The 26,890-nt window shown below is 43.5% G+C and overlaps 1 protein-coding gene across 1 annotated transcript; it reads left to right on the top strand.

The window, feature by feature from the left end:
- The first annotated feature begins 347 nt into the window (after positions 1-347).
- Positions 348-26,878, top strand: HHLA1 (HHLA1 neighbor of OC90). Its single transcript, XM_060115542.1, has 16 exons — positions 348-426; positions 2,565-2,618; positions 3,519-3,581; positions 4,885-4,965; positions 5,447-5,530; positions 5,901-5,984; positions 10,764-10,847; positions 12,500-12,556; positions 12,661-12,753; positions 15,220-15,459; positions 17,303-17,551; positions 20,278-20,346; positions 20,680-20,754; positions 22,398-22,554; positions 25,197-25,279; positions 26,835-26,878. The coding sequence occupies exons 1-16, from the start codon at positions 348-350 to the stop codon at positions 26,876-26,878; spliced, it is 1,596 nt and encodes a 531-aa protein (XP_059971525.1).
- Positions 26,879-26,890: the final 12 nt, after the last annotated feature.

Here is a 26,890-nt window from a genome sequence, read left to right as displayed (position 1 = left end):
GGAGGCCACAGGGATGGAGAACTACAAGAAGGTGGAACCTCCATCATCCAGGGCCCCTGAGTGAGAGTGAAGAGCAGTTCCCCACCAATACGCAGACAGCATAGACTATCAACAAGAAAACGACTTTTATGGTTGAATTAAGCCAGTGAGATTGCAGCGTTAATTTGTTACCTCAGCATAACCTAACCTATCCTAACTATACAATGGCTTTTATCAATTGTATTTCTAATGGCTCCCCATGCAGTATTCTCAAGGATCTTCTGCATCAATGTGGTTAGTAATCCAGCTGATTTCCTCCAAGTGCTTGATTGCTTGCTTGCTTCCAGGTGGGCCAGAGTATCCAAGACATGCCAGGCTTCCTGCTACATGGTCCACTGGTAAGGCTGTGCATGGGCCTCGCATGTGTCCTGTCCCTTTACAACACAGGTGGGTCTGGTCGAAGTTCAAGTGTCTGTTCTGTATACTATGTTTGGGTATTTATCGTGCTTTAGAGAATTGTAGCAGCCAGCATTTCAGCCCAGAATCCAAACGAGTTTAATAAAAATGGCAATAATAAATTCCCCATTTATTCTGTTGCAGTTGAGTCCCATTTAGGCAACAGAATTATCTTCACCTCCACTGTTACCATCCTTATCCAAAGCATCATCTTCTCTTTGGTGGGCCACCAGGAGAGCTTCCCAAAGCAGCTCCTTGTTTCTCCTCTTGTCTCTCAATGATCCATTCTCCACTCACCAGCCTGAGCCATCTTTTCATACATTTCATTAAGCCACCCTCCCAGTCCTCCCTCATTTCTCCCTCCTCCTCCCCAAAAGTATTCAATGACTTTCTACTTTTCTTTGGATAGTATCCTAAGTCCTTTACGTGCTCTACGTGACCCAGCCCACCTCCCCATCGTCTACAGTCCCTCCTATCCTTCATTCTTTATGCTCCATCACATTGGCCTTCTTTCAGTTCTTAAAATAATACTCATGCCCATCTCAGATCCCGGGCTCAGGCTGTTACCTGTACACAGAATACCCCCTCAGCCAGGTACATCCTGCTCTCACACTAAATAAAAAAGAAAAAACTTTTATTTACTTTTAATTAGTTAGTACATTCATATGGTTCAAAATGCAGTAGGTACAAAGGTGTAAAAGTTAAATGCTCCACCAGTCAGCCACTTCCTTCTCCAGAAGACACCAGTTGTACCAATTTCTTCTCTATAAGCAGGGAAATTTTCAGTAAATATTTCCCCTTTTTGGGTCTTTAATTTTCTCTTTAAATGGGAACAATTCCTGTTTCACAGGTAATCATAAACCATGAAAAGTGATGAAATACTAAGCATGACTAAGTATGAAGAGTGCTAATACCATCTACCTTAAAGATTCTACTATGGTGGTCATTTTATCCAAAAAGAGAACAATAGCTTTATGTTATCTGCCCAGCAATTTATTTGAAAAATGTCTATAGCATCCTATTCAGAAATCCCTGCTTCTGGGGTATTTAGCTCACCCTTCAAATATTGTTACCAAAAGCCACCCATGGGTTTGTAATTATAAAAAGAAGTGGTGGAAATAATTTTTCCTTAATGAAATGAGCAGTGTTAAGACAGGATCTTGGTTAGGAAGACTGCAGCCCAGGGCTCATCATTCGGATTTGACAGGTGTTAAGAATCCCACAAACCCAGCAGCTTATAGCATCCCTGGAGCCTGGTAATCCAGAGCCCAGATGATTCTGGTCCCTCACCCTGACAGAGGGCTCTGCTTCCTGGTCAGGTAACAGGCGAGGTCGGCTGGTATCTTCTATAGATCTCACTGCAGCTGCTTCAGAGTAGATTGTGGGCATCAAGGGCCCCTCAGGGTGCCTGAGAGGGGAGAGCTGGACAGACTCTCCCAAGCCAGAGTGGGGGTTTGTTTGACAACTTCAGGCCTGCTTGGTAATAAACATCTGTCTCAGACTTCCTTTAATTGTATCGAGAACATAACCGCCACCTCCAGTAGCTGTGTTGTGTTGTAAAGAAGGACATCCACAGACTCCCCCTACCTCTAACCCCAAAGCTCTGATATTTAACCAAAAAACCCAATCATCTGTGAAAGGCCAAATTGGCTGACAATGGTTGACTGAACCTAAGTTCCAACAGGGTACATAGAAAGCAGAGGGAACAACCTAAATGTTCTTCCACGAGCAAATGGATAAAGAAAATGTGGTATATACATACAGTGGAATATTATGCAGCCTTAAAAAAGAAGGGAATCCTGCCATTTGCCACAATGTGGATAATCCTTCTGCTAAGTGAGATAAACAGTCACAGAAGGACAAATACCACATGATGTTGCTTCTATGAGGAATCTAAAATCGTCAAACTCATAGAAGCAGAGAGAAGAACTGTGTTTGCCAGGGTCTGGGAGGAGGTGGACACAGGGAGACTGGCCAGATGTGGGATTTAGATACATCACGTAACATCCTGGGTCTCAGTTTCTCATCCTTCAAAGGTAGCATTGGATAAGATGAGTTTTAAGGATATTATAAATTGCTGAGGCTCTGCTTCCACGGTACTATTTTATTCATGAAAACTTTTATTTCAGTGTCTGGAAATAAAGAAGTTAAGAAGGAAAAAGATGGGGCTTTCCTTAGTGCAATGGTAACTAGACTGGTCCTAAATCCTGACTTACTCTGTGACACTATAACACATTTTTCAGCCTCTCTATGCCTTGGTTTATCCATCTATAAAATGGACATAAATCACCTTCTCCACTGGAATGTGACTTGAAAAAATAATCATTGCAACAACAATAATAACGGATGCAGTATGAGTAAATGGCATCTAATCCAAAAGAGCTGACTTTTCAGGTTTTAGCTTTCCGTCACTTCTTCAGTGAGATCTCCTCCATCCCAGGTTGGGTTCTCTGATAGAGGTGCTCCCAGCATTCTACTGGTCCCTGTTTGACACTCTTCACCTGGGATTATACGTGAATCTCCCTCCCCGCTCTGAGCCACAGACAGTAGGCTCTGCAGCCGTGGAGACTCAGTCCCTTCCTGTTGACCTCTTTATACCAAACACGTACCATACTGCTTAGCCCTAGGTGAGTATTTACTGAATGAATAAAGAACGAATGAACGCCTTTGGTATTTCAAAATTTCCTTTGACAGTGTCTTCTTTGGCAGCATGAAATTTGCTGAGTGGGCAAGTGGCCTGATATTTTGGAAGTAGGTTCTGGCCCTTCATTACCAGGACTCAGTTGTGCACATTTAGGCAAGTTTCCTCTCCTCCCTGAGCCTTGGTTTCCCAACCCAGTAAAGAGATGGGGTGGATTAGACTCCCTGCATGGGAATCACCTTGTCTATTGATTAAAATATGCATTTCTAAACCACGTCCAGTTCAAGGAGACTAGAATCTCAGGGGGAGGGGTCACAGTGCCCCCGGTGATGCTGACCTTTGCTAAACCGGAGGGCAGCTGCAGTACAGACCTCAAGGCCCCTCCAGCAACGTGGGGCTGGGGTTGAAGTCTCTTCTTCTCTCCTGAAGCCTTTTCTCTTCCCAGTGTCTGGCCTCAGAGGAGAAGAGAGTAGAGAAAAGGGGGTCGCCTTTCTGGATACGACAGGTGAGTACTGCCCCCCCCCAGTGCTCCATGGGTGGCCTGGGCCACTGAGATGACTTCTCCCACCTCTTTGGACCTCCATTCTCACCCCCGCAGCGGAGCAACGGCATCCCTCCAATCCTCAGATTGCTTTAGTCACAATTATCTGAACATTAAGTAAGAGATGAAAAAGATAGTGTTTGCCAAAACACGAAGAGCAGTGTCAGGCTCTTATGTCCCCTTTGTCAACTGTTGTTTCCAAGTCTTCAGGGAATAGCTGGGAGAAGCAGCGTCTCTCCACTTGGCTGCACACTACCAGTATCTGGGCAATTGGATGGATGGATGGATGGATGGATGGATGGATTTAGGTAGTAATGTCTGTGACACGTCCCAGACCTATTAAATCTGAATCTCTGGGGGCTTCCCTGGTGGCGCAGTGGTTGAGAGTCTGCCTGCCGATGCAGGGGACAAGGGTTCGTGCCCCGGTCCGGGAAGATCCCACATGCCACGGAGCAGCTGGGCCTGTGAGCCATGGACGCTGAGCCTGCACGTCTGGAGCCTGTGCTCTGCAACGGGAGAGGCCACAACAGTGAGAGGCCCGTGTACCATACACACACACAAAAATCTGAATCTCTGAGGATGGAGCCCAAGCATCAGAATTGTGGAACTGGAAAAAAAATCTTTCCAGTGATGCCAAGGACCAGCCAGGATCCGAGCTCCTCTGTGGTTGTTTTGTTGGTTTTTTTTTTTTTGCAGTACACAGGCCTCTCACTGTTGTGGCCTCTCCCGTTGTGGAGCACAGGCTCCGGACGCACAGGCTCAGTGGCCATGGCTCACAGGCCCAGCCGCTCCACGGCATGTGGGATCCTCCCGGACCGGGGCACAAACCCATGTCCCCTGCAGGCGGACTCTCAACCACTGCACCACCAGGGAAGCCGCGAGCTCCTCTGTTAGACAATGTCATTATTTATATTATACAGCACGTTGAGAACTCTTGCAATTTCCTAGGGCTTATACTGTATATTATACATAAGCATCTCCCACCAATCTCCATTCTCTCCAAATGCAGAGATAAAATATTCCCTAAAATAAGCATTCCTTATGTTTCACCCAAACTTCTACCTTCTCTTGCTTGTCACAGTATATGCCATTAGCTGTCACCTCCTGAGGACAGGAACTGCCTTTTATCTTCCGAATCCTTGTGCCCAGCACAGGGTGTGAGTTCATGTCCAAAGAGGAGGCACATCTGCCTGAATGTCGGAAATGAGGAACTTTTCCTTTTGCCAAGAAAGGCCGGCTGCTGACGTTACCTTTGAATCTCTTTCAGAGCTGCCTGCAATGTCGGTTGATCTGTCTGCACTTAACCTGACAGAGCTGGTGAACGGGATGCTGATCAGAGCTTTAAAAGGTAAATAATTTTTTTAAAAGCACAATCCAGGCCCATTTTTATCTTGTTCCTGCTTCGCCTCTGGACTCTCCATGACCTGGGCAAGACCCATCATGTCTCTGTGTGTCTCGGGTCCTCTGTGTTCAGAGCAGAGGATGTGTGTCCTACTTAACTCATGATGAGATTGAAAACATCCAGATGAAGTAGGAGGTTTGTCAGCATTTTGAGAGCAAGCTGCACTCCAAACACAGCATCTGTGTAGGCATCTCTACTCATAACTATATTATGAGACAATTGCAAGAGTTTAAGGACATATTAGGAAATATAGCCAAGGGACATGTACTTTTGCCTTTTTTGTTTGTTTTTGCTTTGCTTTGCTTTGATTTTTGTTATTATTTTCAGTGTTTATTATTATAATTTCCATGATCCGTTTGCTAATTTCTGTTACTGTTATTATTGTTAGTGGGCATTTACTGTTTCTTTATCTCAACATCTTTGACAGATAGCAAGAAATTTTTCTCCTTGCTGAGTGTTACTTCCTACAGCTCCTTTGCCTTCCACAAGTTTTCTGTGGCCATTTACAACAGTTAAGTGCTCGTTCTCCTTCTTTTTTTTTCTTAAATTTATTTTATTGAAGTATAGTTGATTTACGATGTTGTGTTAATTTCTGCTGTACAGCAAGGTGACTCAGTTATACATATATACATTCTTTTTCATATTCTTTTCCATTATGGTTTATCACAGGATATTGAATAGAATTCCCTGTGCTATACAGTAGGGCCTTGTTGTTTATCTGTTCTAAATATAATAGTTTGCATCTGCTAGTCCCAAATTCCCAATCCATTCCTCTCCCATGCCCCCTCCTCCAGCTTTTCTTGGTGGCAAGAATGGTAAGCGATGGGTAGGCAGGCCAGGCTATGTGTCAGGGTTGCTATGTGCTTCGTTTCTCTTCACAGTTTCTAACCTGAAGACTGTGGACCCGGCCAAATTCCCCACACGGTACTGCTACTGCTTGAACAACCGGACCAACGATTTATCAGGTGGGTAGAATTCACTTTGAGGCTTGCAGGCTGCCGTTATTTTGCTTGTGCCCTTTTAAATAAGGTTGAATTATTTTTTTTCTCCTTAGACTAAGATCAGAAAATGTAATGATATCTATTATGCTTAAATATGTGCACATCCATTGTCCTGGAAAGTTCCTTTCTTGATTTTCTACCCTAGAGAAATAGTTACATCTGCGCGAAGGGGCAAGAACAAAAGGTAGCATTGTTTGAAAGCAAAAGCTGAGAACAACCTAAATATCCATCATTAGGAAAATGGCTGAATAGTCTACTGTACAGTCAAATCTTGGAAGACAGCCATAGAGAGCACATAAATGCATGCGTGTGGCCAGGTTTGGTCTATGTATGGAAATATTTCCATGACATTTTCAATTAGGAAAAGGAAGTTCAAAAATAAATAGAGTAAAATGGCATTGATGAAAAAATATATACATATTTGAACACCGGGTAGGTGATTACCTCTGAAAATAAGATTGGAGTCTGCGTGTGAAATAGAAGAGTGATGATTAAGGGGACCTGGTATTATCTGATTTTTTTTCAAAGACAGTATATTCATGTATTACTTTTATAATTAAAAATTAAAAGTATGACATGTTCCTTATATTTATAGAATCCTGAAAAATAAAAGTGAAAATTACTCTCTCACCACTAATTCATCCATTCAGCAGTTCTTTGTTGAGCACATACTATTAGCTGGATGCTCTTCTAGGTGTGAGGGTATCACCCACACTGAAGTGGACACATCCCCTGCGCTTATGGACTTAGATTCTGTTGGAAGGGAGAGGGAGTACACGAATAAACTGAAAACACACAGTATGTTGGCTAATGGCATGACTGTGAGAACAATAAAGCAGGGGACAGGGTGATGGTGGAGGTGGCTGCTGTGTGCAGGGTGGTCAGGGAAGTCTTCTCTAATGAGGTGAGGGTTGAGGGACTACCTGCAGGCAACCTGAGAGACAGCCTTGTGGTACCTGGAGACAGAGTGTTCCAGGCAAAGGCAGAGTGAGGACCAGAAAGGCCAGCAAGTGAGCCAGAGAGCCATGAGAAATGAGCTCAGAATTGGGGGGACAAGGCAGGAAGGGTGTTGAAGATCATGTAGAAGTTTATAGTCTGCCACAGGGATTTCCACTTTTACTCTGAATAAGAAGGAAGCCATTGTGATTGTCCACACAGAGGAGTGACGTGATCTAACTTACATTTTAAAAGAATCCCTTTGGCTGCTTGTTAAAGAATAGTCTGTAAGGGAAGCAAAGACTCAAGGTGAAAAAGGCTTCTGCTTTTTTTTCCCCTCACTTAACCTAATATTAAAAATATTTTCCATGATATTACACTCTTAGCAAACGTGTAATGGTTACATAACCTATGAATGTGAGCATTTTCTTAGCTAGTATGCTGTTGAACTTTTGGGTGGATTCTAGGTTTTTCTTAATATTAAAAAATCCTGTATTAGACATCTTCATGTCTAAAATGTTTCCCTGTTTTAGATTACTTTCTGAGGATAGATTCCCCAAGGTGGAATTTGTGGACCAAATATTGTGCACCTTTTAAAGAGGATAATGATTATTGTTTAATAAGTACTGGATGCCAGACTCTGCAATAAGTACCTAATATCCATCTTCTTATTTAACTCACCCTCTGAATCTCATCAACAAACTACATTTGGGAGGGAAAATGTTCTTCATAATCACATCTTTCTCACCATCTCATTAGCCTCGGCTACAGGCCAAGTTTTATCTGGTGTTGAGTCCCTGCCCTGATTGTGTGAAAGATAAAAATAAAATTTAAAAATTGGAGTCACATCTGCTGGGGAATTTTGTAATTCTGTTTGGTGAGCTGAAGTGTATTTTCATACACATGCAATGTTTATTTGAAAATAATTGATCCATGGATCGTTACCACTGATAAAATAGCACCTTGCTCCCCTGGTGAACCACAGAGATTTTCACAAGGTTTAACCTATCACAACGTGCCTAATGCTGATTCCCCTCAAATTGCTACCTTGAGAGGCTGTACACTTCGGCCAACATCTTGCCATGGTTCAAAACCTTTGGGGAAGATGTGTTTGTGGATAATCTTCAGACATGGATTGTTTTCTGAATATTCTCAACTCTGATATATAGCCTTCCTCTGAGTGTGTTTTTCCTTAATGAAAGTAGCTTAAATTTTCTTGATTTAAAAAATAATATATTGTGCTGATAAAATATATTGTGATGTTAATATATTGTGATGTTAAATTTTCTTGATTTAAAAATAATATATTGTGAACTTAAATTTTCTTGATTTAAAAATAGTATATTGTGATGTTAAAAATAATATACTGTGTTGTATGGAAGGTATGATTATACCTTCCATACAACATAGAAGGTATAATCAAAATATCAGAAACACCTGATATCCCAACATCCATAGGTAATCACATTACCCAAGGTGATCTAACCCACCTCTCTCTAATTCATCTATCTAAGCCATCTGTCAACTACATATCTAACCTACCTCTCTAACTTACCTACCCCATTCATCTACCCATCTATCTACCCATCCTACTGTACCTTCTCTATATTATTTAGAAAACAAGCTTAAAAAACATTCCATTCAATGATATAAATATGCTTCATCCTTCATATGAATTCATAGTATTCATTGAAAGAAAGTACCATGATATAATTTATCTTCTCCTGATGGAAACGGGTATTTTTTTTACAATTATCAGCAATGCTGTGATGAGAGCCTATGTACAATCACTTGCAGTGTTTGCCCAATTATCACTGTAGGATAAAGTCCTCAAAATAGAACTGTTGTCTGACAGGAAGAGGATTTTGTGATGCTTCAAATTGCTAAAATTTCCTCTATAAATCTTGCATAAGTTTACACTTTTACCAGTAATGTTTGAAAGTGTGTGCTTTTCCACACCCTTGCCAACACTGAGTACCAAGAGACATTCTTAAATCATTACCAATTAAGACAGACAAAAAGGGTTTTTTCCCTATTTTCTATTTATATATGAAAGTAGTCAGAAATCATTCATCTGTGTATTGCTAGTAAATTAGATACTTCATATTTTCATCAAAACAAAGAATATCTTTGAGGTCTGATTTTCTTCCAAGCCTAGGACCGGATTGTGAAAGCAGTTCTAAAAGGAGAGTTGACAAATATATTGAGTATGAGATTTGTATGAGCAGTGGTGGAAATTTTGGGAAGAATAGGAGCTTTAGCACAAGGCAGACCTCAGCTCAAATTCAAGCCCTGCCACATGCTCTGGGACCTTGGGAAAATTCCATAATTTCTCTGAAACTTGGGCAGAATCTGGACTCCATGCTTGGTGTCTGGGCTGCAAAGCCATGCTCAAATAGTGGATTGAAGTTTCTTGGTCTATCTATGAGTCTCTCTCTCTCTCACTAATCTCAGCTTCGGGTAGGCCGAGATGGTGTCTTAATCCTCCAGTGCCTAAAAGACGTCTGGCATATTCCAACACTCCATGAATGTTTATTAAATGAATGAATTAATAAACAAAGGAGACTTGAGAATTAGAAAGAAAATAGATGGCAAAAGTAATGAAATACTACCCCTCTTCAGTTTCTATAATGTGACTATAAACAGATTGGTCTAAAGAGACAGAAAGAAGGATGCCTACCTTCTGCACGGCCACGTGTCCACACCTGTACAGGTGGCCCACCACATCTTCCTCTAGGAGACTAACCACGCACCTGTGCAAGTGTGGTAAGATGGCATGTCACCATGGTTCCGGCTCACATAGGGTAGCACCCACCTCCTGTTGGCCTTGCATGTTATACATTCCCCTGGTTGTCACATCACGTCTTCATGCCTCTCTGGGTTCTATATTTTCAATGGTCTGGGTTTTATATTTTCAAGTCAGCTTGCCCCTGACCCCAGCTCATAACCCCATTACTGAGTAAAAGAAGAATTTAGACAAGGCATGACGGGAAACTATCCATGGGACCTCAGAAGCTTCTTTAGAAATTCACAGTTTGGGGCTCCTAGAATAAGTACTCCTTGTTTTAGAAGCCAAGAACTTGCTGGGTCCTGGGAAACCATAACTGAACAGCAGAAGAGGTAGCAGCTGTGTGGGTAGGAAGTGCATTAGGAACTTTCTTTGGTCAATGGCACCCACCATGTCAAGACCTGTTCAGAACGTGCTCAGAGAGAAAGTCCTCAAAGATTTTATAACTTGAAATGCTGTAAAATTATCTCCTCTCATCAGACTTCTGAACATGGAGGGCAGGAGAACAGCTTCCTTGTTCTATTTTGTGTAAAGTCCTTGTCTCCTTTGATAGTTCATAGTTTATAATCCACCACCAAATTTGATATCATTTTGAAAATCTGAAGTTATGTAAATTTACATCCCATGTCTGCAGGGATGCTTCCTATCCAATGAATTTGGTATTCTAAATCAATTAGACGAAATAATGAGGGGGGGATCAGAAAAACCATTATTCAACACTATGGTTTTGCACAGCTCTTTGGTGCTGGCAGAGGAGGATCTGGGGTTGGGGGAGGGAAATGGGGGAGAAAGGAGGTTATGATAGTGGATCCAAAAGTTTTCTGCTTGCCTGAAATTAAGACTTGAAAAATAACTAGTAGTATTTCTTTTTATGATTGTTAATAATCCCCAATACCCCGAACTAAATCAAACTTGTAAAATCTAATCTGAAAAATCCAAATACAATATACATTTCCCTTCAAGTCTCTGAAATTTAAACCAAGTCTCAGAAATTTAAACCTCCTCAATCTGTCTTATAGATTTCACAGCCCTACTGGTGGACTTCATTGGAAATTCTACCAGCTACCTCACAGAGATTTTAAAGTCAACCTCCATCCTCTCAGGTGTGCTCATCTTGAAAATGCTTGGCAAATTTGAGATTTGGCATTCACCATGGAATAAAACCTAGTCAACTTCCCACCCCGATCCCTACCATAGGCCGGGCTGCCAGGAACTTTAATGTAAGTTTTATTTAGACAATCAGCGTGGTACAGTTTCAACCACCTGTACAGTATTTGAAGCTTCCATCTTCCTACCAAAGCTATTCCTGGGGTCCAAAAAGTTGGAGGAAGAATCCAAGGCTCGACAATGGGGGGAGTTAGGCAGACTCAAAAAACAGCTTCTATTGGACAGCTATACTCCAATTTTAAAAATGAGAAAACTGAGATTCAGAGAGGTTGAATATTTTGCTCAAGGTTGGCTCAGAATTCAGATTTAGATCTCTATGGAGCCTAAACTCATGTCTGACATACAATTGAGAAAGATACGCTTCAGTTATAAGGTGGCTTCATATAACCCCCAGGTAATTCACATTCCCCTGGGGGCCTACTTTGAAAAGCACAGATCCAGTTAATAGCCCATCTCTTGGTCTCATCAGAAAGGTGGTGTCCTATACTGTGGAGCAACTACTGTTTTAGGAGCAGTGGGGGAGGAAGAAAGAGAAATAATAGATATATTCAGGTGCCCGGGACTCTTCTAAGGGCTTCCCTCATTGGATCCTCACCACAACCATATGGGGTAGCTACTATATTTATCTCCACTTTACAGGTGAGGAAACTGTGGCACTGAGAGGTTAAGGAACTAGCCCAAGATCATTCTGCAGAGACAGAATTCTAACCCAGGTGATCTGGCTCTGAAGTCCATGCTCTTGGTCGCTATTAATACATAGAGTAATAGGACAACATTAACAAGAACCATTATTACTATTATGCCTATTTACTGAGCTCTTCTACCTGCCAAGCACCCTACTTAGAGCTTCACATACATTGTCTCATTGGATCATCATAACCATCCTACCAGAGATGTCCAACCACACATCCACAGTCCTTTAGGCAGCATCTTCAGAGACAAGTATGCTTAGGGACTCAGAAGTTTTTGGATTTTTGATGGTGTAACAGGGTGTCTACACTGTACCTGACAGAACACCTCCAGCGGCATCCAGGACAGCCTGCTGTCAATCAAACACATTCATATTCATCTAGCAAAATGGTTGACCCTTTACACTAAGAAGGATAGATAAACTACAACAGCCTCGTATCTGTCAGCTCAGGTTTTGCCACTGAATGAGTCGGTACCAAACTCACACAAAAACCTTCCATCTTACGGAGATTTGGGGATTTGGAAAGTGCAAATAAGGTATTGTGGGATTTGAATCTTCACCATTTTAAAGATAGGTGAACTGAGTCTTAGAGAGGTCAAGCAGTTCATTTATGCTCACTTAACAAATCAGTGCCAGAGCTAATGTTATAATTCTGGACGCTGACCCCAGGAGCTCTGCCCTTAGCCATTACATTATACTGTACCTTCCCTCCATCAAAAAAAATTAAAACCAGAAACTCGGGGCTGACTGAAAATCAGGGCTCCTAAGTAAGGAGTTAGCCTTATTTTCCTATAGCATCCAGAGCTAGAGATTTCCAGCTTAATTTTCATTTCAACCAAAGACTTAACAGCTTCAGACCCATTGCTAAGTCCTGTTGTATCCTGGTCTGTCTTGCAGTGAGTCAAGCGAATGAATCTGACTGCATCTTCATCTGTGTGATGTCAGGAAAGTCAGGTGAACCACCAGCCATTCTTTGACAAGCTCTCTGAGCTGAGAATTAAACACAGCCCTCCAGCAGGTGAGCCTAAGATTTGACCCTGTTGGTGTGGTTCTTGCAGGAAGGAATCTTTCTGACTTCTGGGAGATGGCGGAAAAATCTCCTGTTATCAATTACACATTTACCAGCAGCATGTCTGGTGTTCTGGGTGAGTGCAACCCTCCCAAACTCCTACTATAGAGTCTCCAGACCAGGGTCCCAGCTAGCAAGCTGAAGACTGAATGTTGCCCTCAAGTATTTTATTTAGCTGTACTGTGTTAAAATCAGAGGATTTCATCATTAAAATTTTTTGAATTTCTAGATTTTTTTAGTTTTTTTTTTTTTTGCAAAAGATCGGGTAGCCCTGGACCCTCCCCCTCCCCCATGGCAACTGGGGTTGAGTTGCCATCCTCCCCATTAGGAGAGACACCTTTCTCCTCTTTTCCATAGCCCTCACTTCTCCCTGTTGCCTTGTACTTTCTTCTCATATAAACTACCTGGTTTTGTAGGTATTTGAATTTGTGACCCTGTTGTAGACATTGCCACTCCATGATACTCAGACCGTACCCAACCATCCTCTACCCCTCCACACACATCTACCCATCTTCCTGCCTTTTCTCTGGCATCAGGTGGCATTTTTTGGAAACACCTTAAAGCCATCTTTCTCCCCTATACTTATGTGTCATTTCTAGCTGAATAAAGTTTCTGGAATCTGGCTGGTCTTCCAAGATCATCATCTGTTGCTATGACTAACTTAGTTCAAGTCCTTGTCATCTATCTTTACTATAATAGCCTCTGAACCAATCTCCTTTGACCTAGTCTCTTATTTCTCTGAAATATCCATCCATTGTCATAAGAGTGATAAAATAATTAGGTTATGCCTCTTCATTGCTCAGAACTCCTAAGTCAGCAGCAGAGGGTCTGAAGTCCTTAGCATCGACTATACATTTGTCTGTCATCAAACCCACCCTACCTACTCTCTTTTACATAAATCTTCTGCTAAAACTCCACTGAAATCCCTGCCCTCCTTGCAGACGGCATACATCTCCATGTCCCTGCAACTTTGCTCATGCTATTATACCAGAATGGAACTTCCCTACTTTTCCATATTTCAGAATCCAATTTGTCTGTCAATGGCCAGCTCAGCTGCTGCTTCCTCTTTCCAAAAAATCCCCCAGTCAAAATTAGTCTTCTGTCTTCTATGATTCTACAACACACACTTATAAGTCATTTGGACTATTACTCCAGGTTGTATCACAGATGACTTTAACTGTGTGTCTCCTCACTGAATCATACTTGAAGGCAGAGACCATCTTCTTCATCTCCATAGTCTGCTTTCCCCTCAGTGCCTCACACTGTATTTTGCACATAGTAGGTTTACTGGAGTGAAATGAAGTTTACAATCAACCTCCAGTTCCACTCCAGGGGGCTGCCTTGGTTGGTATTTATTGTAGGGCATCTCTTAGTTATGTCAAGGAAGGAACTTCAACTGTATGGAATAAGGCTGCTTGATAAGGAGAAGAAATGGGTATTTGGCGGGTTCCCCTCACCTACCCAATTCTGAGGACAGATCTGAGGGTTGAGTCAATCTCACTTCTACAGAGAGTCCTTTCATGACTTTCTGACCCCCAGTCTCAATTATGTCTCCCCTTTTGTGCTCCTGTAAAGTTTTCCCAGCAACAACTGCTTGAGAAGAGAGAACATATGAACAAGCTGACTCAAAATTGATGTGTTTGATAGCCAGTCACCTGGCTGAGTGATAGTTTGATTGGCAGGCACTCAGTCCCACATGCTTCAATCTGAGAGCAAGGACCAGGCTTCTGGTGCATGTGGGGTGATATTGAGCTCAGAAGTAAGGCAGGAGAGAGGAAATGATGCTGCAGGGCCACCTTCTGCAATTGCACTGGTTGTGCCCGACACACAGTTACCTGCCAAAGGGGCAAGTAGGGGCCGAAATCCCACCTGTCTGCAGGCCAGGCTTTGTCCACCCAGAGGAGGGGGCCTTATGGGCTAGTAAGAGCCTGTCCTATCCTAACATGCAGCCTCCATCCCCTAAGCCTTCCCGAGGTAGGCTTAATGAACATTTGGACCTCTTCCTCCTTTTCCTCATGGAGCATCCAAAGGCACTGTGTAGCTCTCCTTCTGAATTAAGCCTTCCTTCTGTCTCTGTGGGGGGCCATCTTTCAAGTGGGTTTCTTCCTGGAAGCCCCTAGTTCCCCCAAATTTCACCTCTGGCCCCTAGTCATACCCACAGGGCACATGAGCAAACATAATCCCTCTTCCTGGGACCAGTGCCAGAGCTGTGGAGGGGTTGAGGTTGTGAAGTGGGCAAGGACCCTGACAGGATCCAGGTTCTGTTCAGGAAACACCTCAAGTGTCTGATGCTTTCTGGCCTGACAGCTTTGCATTCTGTGCACATTGCTTTTGCCCATGGCATTTTCACCCCTCGATATTTTAGCTTAATCTGTCGTTCAAGGAGAAACCCTCCTCTTGGTGACGTAACGTACTGCTCCGAGTAAGGTTTGAATCTCTGCATTCTGTATATTTTCTGCCCAATGATCTTTCAGTGGCTCGACAGTTCTCTGTGTGCAAACTGTCAAGCATAGTAAAGCTGCCATTGACTGTCTCCTTGAATGTGCAGCTACCAGCGGGATGGCCCTGACTTCACAGCTCACACCCACAAGCCAGCAAACGCTACCAAGGTCAAGCCCCCAACATGGATCCCAGGACGCTGGAGTGTCTGCTCTGAGAAGCTCTCCCAGGACAGAGACAACTTCTCCTTCAGAGGGAGAGCAGACCATGAACACAAACAAGCATCCTGAGGGTCACAGCAGAGCCCTGGCCACCCTGGACAGCACTTCTCCCACCCTCCCAGCCTGGGGTGAGATTTCTCACCCCGTCCTCTCCTGTCCTGTTTCTCCCCGCACTTCCCTCTAGGCTCAGATAAATAAGTGAAATCCTTCCTTTATCTCTTCTCCACCAACCTCTTTGTTCAGCAGCCCTTTAATAAGAAATAGATGTGAACCAATATGGGTATGATACCTATAAGCAAAGGCAACAAATGTCACTGGCATAATCTCTTCCTAACATTTGATTTTATAATTTTTTATTTTAAAATAGTTTAAGACTCACAGGAAGCTGCAAAAATAGTACAAAATTCCCTCATACCCTTCACCCAGCATCCCCCAATAGTAATATAAATGTGGTATATGGTAACATCAGGTATTTTCATTTTAACAGAGCAGGTAGCAATATCCTGAAATTCACACTAAATGGTGAAACGCAGTCAACATTGTATGGTGGGCAGGGTTAGGTTAATTTGTAGCTGGCTGGATAATGTTGCCAAGAATATGTTAATGACTTGATGCCAGAGTAAAAAGCTGCTGTTGCTGACCTGCTGAGAAGTTCTTCTTTTCCCATCATTTTTGTGGACACTGATCAGTGGTGTTGTCACTGAAGATGTAAAAGGCATGCTTATCCTATGTGGAATAAGATACAGCTGAAATAACTCTTTCATTAAAAGACGATTATGTCTCAATGAGTTCCAACAATGGACCACAGTCATCAGAATACATTCATTCATTCATTCACTCATCAATACGTATATTTAATATCAGAACCCAAGCTAGCTGTCAAAAAACACAGCTCTATCAATGTTCCCTTTCCTTCCTGAGCTCTCAGATCTGGGAGAGAGACACAGACAAGTAAACTGATAGTTATTATCCAGCCTACAAAGAGCTATTGTCCTGGAAAGCCCAGAGAGGGGGCTCCCCTGAGGAGCTTGAGAACTGATAAAAGTCAAGCAGATAGGGAAACCAGAATGAGGAAAAGGAATCAGATTCACTAACTAGAAATTTTTTAGTAATATATCCACATCAAGACAATTATACAAAATTAGAAAGCTTTCCAGTATAATATGAAAAAAGATGTGATTGCTAGTGGCAAGAAAAATCATAAAATATCTAGCTATCACTCTGAGAGGGAAAGTGCTAGTTTTGCATGAGAAAAACTACAAAACTTTCAAGAGAATAATAGAAGCATATTTAAATAAATAAAGGGTTATACCATGTTCTGGATGAGAAATCGGAATAGTTTTTAAATGGCAACTGTTCCCAACTTAACTTATAGATTTAAAATCCTCCCAGGGGATAAGTTTTGTACAACCTGAAAAAAATTTATTTTAATTCTTAACATGGGAATGGACGAGTGAAAACATCTGGCAATTGTTTAAAAGACCAGTGAGGGAAGACTTGTCTTAATAACCGTCCTGTGATATTGTCAGTCAGGCATCATCATTATCATCACTGCCATTTCAGTGGTAAAGCTGAGAAGAGTTTAGTAACTTGCCCCAGTGTTCACAGCATGGAGGAGGTGGGGCCAGAACTTAAACCTCCAGGTCCCCTTACCTTAAACCTTTCCACTGTATCTCATGATTAGAATCGTATTTCTTAAATTTGACAGAGTCCACTGTCCTCTGGACACACACCCTAGCTGATTGTTCAGCATCCTAGGAATTTGGAGAATTTTTAAAAATTAGTAGTTAGGAAAACAAAGTTTAGTGTGGTCCCCTTATTCCAATTCAGGGTAGGGTTGAAGTCCCTGGATTATCTATATTATGCATGCGTCTTGCACGTACCCCTTGATTATATGTCAATGTCTTGTCAATGTTACATCTGAATCAAAGCAGTCAAGCAGTAAGTGCCCTGTTACTGTCACTTGTGCAGCTACCAGGAAGGTGGCTGGAACTCCATGGGTGACAGCCCGCAGGCAGGCATGGGCTTCCATACTACCTGTGCCCTGGGCTCAGGCCACCAGTGAGAAAACACCTGGAGGGCTTCCCTGGGAAACACTTTTCTCCCCGCGGACATCTCCTGCAGAGGCCAAGAAGGCCACGAACACACGGAGCTTTTCCGAGACTCCTGCCAGGACAGCAGCCATGCCTGGCAGCCCACCAGGGACCAGCCCAACCTCAGGTAAGAGAGGATGCTCACTCCTATGCCACTAATTACATATACAAATATAGTGATATGCACATTAAAATGTAATCATATAGTATGAGGAAGGCCTGAGCTCTGAAAAACTGTGTGATTCCAATTTTGTGTTTGTCTATGTATTTATGTGTATATGCGTGTGCGTGTGTGATACAGATACACAGAAAATAAAAAATAAACCAAAATAAGACTGAAAAGAAATTCACAACATGTTATCCTTGACTATATCTGGGAAGTATCAATAGATAAGATTTGATTTTTCTTCACTTCGGTGTCATGAATTTTCCATATTTTCTACTCCCAGACTCAGACAAACATGGTTTACGTGTTTTTAAAATCACTTCCTCTGATCTCTGCAGCCAGAGGCCCTTCTTCTATGCTTCCGTTTTCAATAGATCGTAACAGTCATCACTGCTGTGCTGTTAGGGGCCGTGAACTTGGCCTTTCTCCCCTCTGGACTATGCTCTCTTTAAAGGCCTGTGTCTTTACTGTCCAGTTCCCATGAAACCCAGCAGACATTCAGTAAAAGCTTGCTGAATTGCCTGAATTTCTGAAGAAGTAGAGAGGAAGAAGTAAGTGAATTTCAAAGGGTGCAAATGTAAAGTCTTAACTTTAGGTGCAAAATCGCAATTGCACAAACAGGTCTGGGAATGCAACTGATAGCTTAAATCAGAGAAACACCTGACATAATGGCATCGGGAAAAACACAGGCTAACATGCTCGGGTTTGGCCAACAGGCAACAGCAGCCAGCACAGCCCTGAGGCTTTGAGCTCTGGCCTTTATTTCAGACACAGTAACGTTGAAATCTTGACTCCACCACGGCTATCTCCTTAGGCAGTTCTTCTGATTTCTCTGAGTCCTGGTTTTCTCTTCTTCGAAACGGGGAAGGTGATGCTTACTTTTCAGAGTGGCTGCGCTGACTCAGTTAAGTGATGTCTGTAAGGTGTTCAGCTCCCCACGGAGCACCTTGGAATCACTCGATCCGTGGAAACGCCGACTGCCCTGTTCTACTGCCCCCAGGGCGACAACGTAGCAGCCAGCTTCAGGACACGTGCTCAGGAGGGTAGTGGCAAAGCGGATGTCAACCAGAGGAGAGCATGTGTCTGCTTTTGCCCTTGGCCCCTTGCAGCTCTAATCCTCTGTGATTCTGCAGTTATTTAGTTAAGCTGTGAACAGTGACCACAGACAAGTCAGCTCTGTGTTTGTGTTAGGGTTAAGACTGCTCATATTCCAGAACTACACAGAAACACACCCAGGCAGCAAGCGTCAGCGGTGCCTTCTGTACTCAGGGGCTTACAGTCAGCGCCTGGAGGGGAATCCAAAGAGGATGCTGAGGGCTTCCCTGGTGGAACAGGGGTTAAGAATCCACCAGCCAATGCAGGGGACACGGGTTCAAGCCCTGGATGGGGAAGATCCCACATGCCACGGAACAACAAAGCCCTTGCACCACAACTACTGAAGCCCGTGTGCCTAGAGCCTGTGAGCCACAACTACTGAGCCCACGAGCCACAACTACTGAAGTCTGTGCGCCTAGAGCCCGTGCTCTGCAACAAGAGAAGCCACTACAATGAGAAGCCCGCGCAACGCAACGAAGAGTTGTCCCCGCTCGCCACAACTAGAGAAAGTGCGCACGCAGCAACCAAGACCCAACGCAGCCAAAAATAAATAACAAAAAACAAAGAGGATGCTGACCGGCTCTGAGAAAACGACCAGATTGCCCCCTGGCGTTGGGCCTCCTGCCCACAGTTATCTGTTTGTAAATGTGTCATCCTGCACATCTCTGCTGCTGAGGCAGTTGAACTCAATGCTGCCACACCCACCATCCTAGAAGAGGAGCCTAATAAGGAACAAGCAGGACTGCAACACTGTACTGGGTCCAGCCCAGGCTCTGAGACCTCACCCCACCCCTCCACATCTTCCTTCAGACTCCAGCCATAGCAAACGCCCTTCCACTCACTTCTCTGAGTCTTTGCTTATTATGCGCTTTCCTCTGCTTGGAAGGCCTGTTCCCCTCACCTACGGCTATGCTTCCTCCATCCCAGAGAAGATGTCACCTGCCCCATCCCCCATCCCCACGCTCATGTTGCACCCCCAGTCTCACCCCTTTCCTTTCTGCTTAACCACACGAGGGAAAGTGCCTGTTTCCTCTTCCTCTCCCTCATTTTCTATAAGAAGGCTGCTTTGCTGGTTTTGCCAGAGGCATGCATCTTGACAGCAGGATCACTTCCCAAAGTGGTCCTTCAGTCAGAACTTCATGAACAGGATCAAAAGAATTGTTGAGATGAGGCTACATTCTCTCATGATGATGCTGGGCAGTGTGTAGGGGTGGGGATGGAGTAAGTGTGCACACCGGACTCAGGTGAATGAAGAGCCTCTCGTGTCCTCTTGGCCTAGGAGCACCGTGCTGGGACATGGCCCATGCAAGTCCACTCCTCTCCCATTTCATACCAGTGTTAGCGGGTTTCCAGTGGCACTGACACACTGTATCACAGTTACTGATGGGACTTGGCCATTTCCTCCTCAACATTGGGGGTGCCTCCATTGTAGAGTCTATTTCTTACTCATTTCTGCATCCTCAGCAACCCCCAGCTACCTGGCTTGATAAGCAGCATTGGATGAACAGGGCAGGACTGGTGGCCGGGGGCCTCTTCTGCTCATGCATCCCTTTGAAGAAACTCAAGCTCACCACTCTCTCCTCTCATCCCAGGCCCATTCACCCCTGGCACACAGACTCCAAGTCCTACCAAGGCTCCGGCCCCCAGATATCCACAGGCAGGTAAGAATGTGGCCCTGGAAAGAGGAACCCAATACCCCAGGTGGAAAATATTGTTTAGGGGCAGGGGCGTGATGGGACAGGGGTGCCTGTAGGCAGACTAAGCTTGTTATTGTATTTTATTGGTTTTAGCAGGAGGAGAGGCAGGAGAACTAAGTCTTGTTGTGCTATTAAATCACCCTATGATGTTGCATAAATCACTTTCTCTTTCTTGACTACAATCTCCCTATGGATTTATAGAACTCTTTATCTTTAAGATGCCATGATTCTCTGCTTGTGTGTATACCTCAGGTCCATTTCATTTTGACCTTTGCGAGGCCATTGTTGTCCTTGCAGGTGATCTCCCTGCTGTGTGGCCCTTTACCCCTGGAGAAGAGCCAGTCCTCGTCCCAGGACCCCACCAGGTTTCAAGTACGTACCAGTGCCCTGTCGCTCCTATAGCTTTTGTTTGTTTTGGACGAAGTTGTGTAGTAGAATAAAAAGAGCTTTGTTTGATAAATTTAGATTCAGACTCCTGGGATTAAACCCTAGCTCTGCTAGTTACTGGTGAGGTAACGTCCTGCGCTCAAATTCCAGAATTCAGTTTCCTCCACTGTAAAGCAAGAATAATAACAATTATCATGGGCATTAAAAATGTATTTTCTCTGAAGCATTTTGTACTAGGTAAGATAATGTGTGTGGAAGAGATGTGGAACTGGAGAGCTCCACATAACTTAATCCAATCAACTTTTTTTGAATGGACACCCATTGAGAATGTGCTGTACACCTTGTAAAGGGAAGCTGTTCTTACAATGAGCATGATGTCAGCAGAAAGAGGGGAAGGAAAAAAAGATGACTCCAAAAGTCCACCCCCAGCCACTGGGTGCCATTTACTTCTATTCCCTGTGAAAGGACATTCCTGGACACTTCATTCTTACAGAATTCTAGGGGAATCCCTCTCCTGGGCTTGGATGTGGGTTTTCAGGACCCGTGACAGAGGCTCAGGACTTGGAGTTTCTGTGGTTTAGGCTGCATTTTTCCAATTTTTGGATGTCAAACTCTCCTTTTTTCCTGTGGAGCCAGTTTCCATGAGAGAGAAATTGACACAAAGTGAGTCCTTCAAAGCTGGTTGAGTCCTCAGGCCCCTCCCACTCCTAGATGCCTTTCAATATTATTTTCCTGAATGTTCCTGGACCTGAATGTTCTATTCATATGTCAACGGGGCATTATTAAATTGCTGGACCCTGCACCGTCTCCTTTTTCATATCACCTAAGATCTGCCTCAGCCCCATACTCAACCTGCAGTGAATGGTGAATGGACCTTTCAGACACAAAGACGTGATTATGCTACCACAAGAAATTATAGCCCTGTTTTCTCCAGGTTCTAAAGAAACACAGGAGTGGTGCAGATGTGGGCAGTCATCAGACTGAGCTTTAACAAACAAGTTGACTATATTTATCTGTACCTTTATCTATATCTTTATCTGTATCTATATCTATATATCTATCTCTGTATGGCTCCATCCATCCATCCATCCATTGTTCCATCCATCTAATGAGAAATATAAAATTTCTCATTAGAACTTTTATTTATTTATTTATTTATTTATTTATTTTTTGCAGTACGCAAGCCTCTCACTGCTGTGGCCTCTCCCCTTGTGGAGCACAGGCTCCGGACGCGCAGGCTCAGCGGCCATGGCTCACGGGCCCAGCCGCTCCATGGCATGTGGGATCCTCCCAGACCGGGGCACGAACCCGTGTCCCCTGCATCGGCAGGCAGACTCTCAACCACTGTGCCACCAGGGAAGCCCAGAACTTTTATTTGTAATAAAATTTCAGTGAGATCGTCTCTGATTTCTTCCAGAAACCAGACCACCTCCCCCTTTCTCTACCTACCTCTGGGAAGTCTCACAGCAGCTTTACCAGACATGGTGAAGCAAGCCCATGTTTACCTGTTGGTCTCGAGCTACCTGAGATCAGGGGCAAGACAGTATTCACTCAGCACAGTCCCTAACAAAGGGAAGATGCTTGCTAAATTCATGTTGATGTGAATTGTCTGGGATTGCATCTTCTAGGGTGTCCTGAGCCGCTCCTCAAGGAGGGGGCCATGATCTCTACTCCTCTTACGCTGGCCATCCAGAAGCTTAACCCTTGCCTGATGGAGCTGTGCCGCTTTTTCCAGCAATGCCTCTGCATGAGCCAGAAGAGAGACCCCAGGATGGAGGCAGTGAGGTAACCTGAATCACTCACTGTTTTTTACATCCAGTATTTACAGGCTTCTGCTTCTGCTTGCCTCCTCTGCAGGCCACTAAGTGATGAGGCATTAAGTAATCCACACACAGATGACAGGGGTACCTCAAGGAATGCACACTCCTGTGAGTCCTCTATTGCACTGTCACCTCCTTGAGAACCAGGATGAAACCTCATTCATTTCTGGGTCCCCAGAGCCAAGGGCGGGCCACGACACAGTCAGTGCTGTCAAGTTGACTTGTGTTGTGTCACATCTGCTGGAATAATTACGCTGGAATAATTACAGAGGATTTTGAGTGGTCCCAGAACCCCAATGCCCTCAGCCTGGCACGATTTGCTAGAAGAGACTAATCAGAGGTTATGTCCACCTAAATTCCAGTTTTTTCATAAATCCCTAGCAGTCATTTGCTGACTCAATAATAAAGATGTAAAAGGAAAATTAGAAGGCAGACCCCATCTAATATTAAGAAGGACTAGGTGTGGATGTTTTCCTGCCCAGGAAACATTTCCCTTTCTTCTGGGATTTATCCTTGGCTGTAAACATAGAGCCAAACAAGGTAGATGAATATTTCTGCTCCAATAGTAGGAGGCCAGTCTCTCAGATCTTTAAAGTTATCTTCAAAGTCTACGTATGAGATCTTTCAGCTTTTTAAATGCCCATTATCCACGGGCTCTGAGCCCCAACTTCAGGTTGGCAACCTTTTTCCATCACTCTTTTCTGGCCCTGGTCTTGGATCTCCCAATCAGAGTGGATGCTTCTTCCACCCAGAGAGGGAGATATGCAAGATTCGTAGACCTGAAGGTGTTAGCCAGCAAGGTGGAGGCATTTCTCCACAGCACAGGCTGATCCTAAAGAAGAGACATTTTGCAACAATACTTCCCTACTTGATCAGCCCACTATTCCTTCCTGCTTTCTCTATCAAGCTCTTTGTATCAATAACAAGTGTCAAGGCTCCACTATGTATCAATTTAACACTGAGCCGAGCCAGCAGGATATAGAGACAAATCAGAAATAAACCCAGAAACTGAGGATTTCATAGTTGGGAGGAATAAATGGTCATAAACACACATTAAAATATGACACAGTAAGTGACAAAATCAAGTCACGCACACAGGCAAAACCTATTAATCTCATACCCTTGGAAGAAAATCAAATTTGAACCATCCATATTGCATATTTGCTGGAAGGATAATGAGGAAGGCAGACATTTCCAGAAAGAAATTTGAGTTTATATTTAGAGAAATGAAGCATCTGTAAAACTGAGCTTATCCCTTCGTTTCCCTTTAAGTGAATAGTGAATTGTTCTATAATCGTATAGTAAGCATTGAATATGGGATAAGAATAACAGAGTAGGAGGCTGGCATTACTCAGTGTGCTTGTTGAATAGGACAGCCCATGTGGCCAAAAAAAAATCGTGGTTTAGGGGGGCAGTTGGTCATGTGAAGAGACAAATTACAAAGAAGTGTGACAGATGCTATAGCAGATACAAGCTCTGCTATACAAGCTTGTATAGCAGAATACGAGCCATGGGACCCCAGAGGAAATAACTAATAGGGCTTATGGAGGAATAGGAGTTTGTTAGGCAAAAAATGGGAGAGGCCACTCCAGGCAAAAAAGGTGGAGAGTGAGGGGCAGACTGGAACATCTCAGAACCACGGAGAGTTCCATGTGGCTACAGCAAAAACGGGAGGCCACTGTCCCAGCATATGTCCCTATTCAGGAGACCTTGCCCTTCCCAACATCTACTTGGGTCTTGCAAATGAGTTTTGACTTTTCCCAGAGTTCCAGCAGCAACATCTCTGTGCCTCGGTTTCCAGAGTTTTATAGTGTCCTGTAAATTGAGGGTGACACAACCTGGGGAATCTTTACAGCCAGCTTTACATGAGCAATTGGTTGCTCCCCAGAATATGCGAGAATCACAGAACGATACAGATGGAAGAGAAGTTAGAGAATATTTAGTCCAACCCCCTCAAAGCTCAGGCGAAGGATTGAAAGGGAATCAGATTCCCAAGAGTCCTATGTGAAGCCAGTGACACAGCCTGTCCTGAAAGCTCTTCTTCCTAATGACATGCGTGGCCTTTTCACTGAAGCCTTTTCAAGCAATCCCTGCGGCCACCAGCCAAGAGCAGGATATTATTTTGCTAAGTATTTGCTACATTGTTGACTCTAACAACCCTGCACTCTCACTCCACCTCACACAAAAATAAATAAATGAACATCATCATTGATCCAGCACCTATGATAAGCCCGGCACTGTCGGGGAACTTTGCCAATGTTATCTCATGTCATCCTCAGGATACCCTATGAGTGTAGATTCTATTATTGACTCTCGTTTATATATGAAAAAAAACCAAGGCCCAGAGAATTAAGTAATCAGCCTGAAAGTCATACATTCTAGTAAGTCATGATGGTGGAACTAAAAATAAGTCTTTCTGACTCTGAAGTCTAAGCTTTTTCCTACTCAGACTCATTCTCTACCTCTCCTCCCACAGCCTATAAAGATGGAGAGGGAGTTCCTTGCTATGAATAATTAGCCATTATGACTTTTTTTTTTTTTAGTATGGTTCTCTTCTTATAGCCACAAAGGATAGTAATTGTGTTCCACCCTGATTTAAATCTTTAGGTATTGTCTTGAATACTATTCCTGGTTTCTGAAGAATGCAACATACATCTGTCAGAGGGTGAAAAGGGTGCTCCACTCACACAGTAAGTACACAGCCGGACTGTATTGTAAATCGCGTTCTATGGAAAGGTTCTAGAACTCTGAGTGATGTTCCTGCCTTAGCACGGGGTCAGTAGGAGGAAGTATAATTCATCTAGTGATCATGAATCCTAGACAAAAAGAGTCTAGGGTATTTCTGAATCCCCTTCACCTAACAGTTTGAAAAAAAAAATGCAGGAGTCAGCCCAGCCAAACACTGTTGCTTTCTCTGTGTTCTTGGGCAAGCTTCTCCTCCTCTCTGAGTCCCCATGTAAGCTCAAAAGACAAAGACAAATGAAAGGGGAGACAATCACCAGGTAAGCACTCAAATTCCTGACCAAAGCAAAATGTATACAAATAATTCAAGAAGAAGAAGGCAGCTTGATGTGCTAGAAGCGGATGTGTATGGTACCTCGGTCCTTGTCCTCATGGCATCTGAGCCCCATTTATTCTCAGAGATGCCAGACATCTTTTTTTCTTCTACTCCTGCTGACAAAAGTGGCTAACGTAGTCTGTCTGTTCCCAAAACCAATAGTTTGGCCATTGTATTGCACCATCTTCCAGAACTGTCTGGTCAAGGGACTCTGGCTTTCTGAAAAGCATGGAACCAGGTTGAACTCTGTGAAAAATCCTTTCTAAGTATAACCCAAATATAAGCCAGGTGGCCATATGGCCATGCTTTACATAACAACAAACAATCAAACAAAAAACAATTTAGCTGCTCAGTCCTTCCTTGTGGCTTTTGAAAAATATCAAATGAGATCTATGATAACACTCTTAGACACTCTTCTTATTCTTTTTGCCCCTCCATTATCTCTCACTTCCTACAAGCTACCATCTCAAAACCTCTCTTTAGGCTTCACTTTCCAACATACCCCTCAATAACTTTCCTAAAATCAAGCTTTCTGGCCCTTTCTCTGTTTCCATATATCTCCTCTGATTATTTTATTTTCATTTTGCCTTTCACTTTTTTATCTCTCAAACACAGCTTCCTTATTTCTTATACAAATCCATCACCCCCCTTCCGCTGTCTTTTCCTTCCACTATCACCTTTATTCTGCATCATAAAAACCAAGCATTTGGACTGGGGGTGTTGGAGGAGCTCAGTAGTCAAAAATAGAAATCTATTTACCTGGTGTGGGGAGAGGGAATAGGAAATCTTGCAAACTGCTTATTGACTAGCTCTTCTATTGTCCTCACCACATTAAAATCTCCACACAAACAGCATTTTACATTTACAGAACATCATAATGAGTTCAGATTAGCATTGTGCAAACTAGGGAGATGAGGTTGGTACAGCTGGGTGTTAGAAAAACATCACTGGGCAGAGACTGACGAAATGAGCCTTTGCTCTCAACACGACTTTCCTGCTAACTAGCAAGGGGGTCTTGCACGAGTTCCTTCATTCTCTGCCGTTGACTCTGAGTAACACCCTGTCCTGTGCACTGCCATATACTGGCCCCCCTGGGAAGAGCCTGAGCCATCGCTGGTGCTGTCAGAATTTTTGTCTCTGTAGCATTTCCTTCTCCATACCATGAGTTCCCTCTCTTTTTTTTCCAGCCTTAAAACAAATGTGCCTCGAGAACATCTGCAAGTCTGTTTGAGGTCTTGAAAAA

Source organism: Mesoplodon densirostris, chromosome 13 (genome assembly GCF_025265405.1).
Source record: "Mesoplodon densirostris isolate mMesDen1 chromosome 13, mMesDen1 primary haplotype, whole genome shotgun sequence".
Lineage (NCBI taxonomy): Eukaryota > Metazoa > Chordata > Mammalia > Artiodactyla > Ziphiidae > Mesoplodon > Mesoplodon densirostris.
The sequence above is the reverse complement of the archived record's forward strand: the minus strand, read 5'-3'. Positions and strand labels throughout refer to the sequence as shown.

What these genes read in the sequence shown, in the direction of transcription:
- HHLA1 (XM_060115542.1), top strand. Translation starts at nt 348, where the DNA reads ATGCCAGGCTTCCTGCTACATGGTCCACTGGTAAGGCTGTGCATGGGC. An exon ending in TGGGGCTTTCCTTAGTGCAA is followed by an intron (nt 2,619 to 3,518) that starts TGGTAACTAGAC and finishes CTTTTCTCTTCC; the next exon opens with CAGTGTCTGGCCTCAGAGGA. An exon ending in TTCTGTGGCCATTTACAACA is followed by an intron (nt 5,531 to 5,900) that starts GTTAAGTGCTCG and finishes TTCTCTTCACAG; the next exon opens with TTTCTAACCTGAAGACTGTG.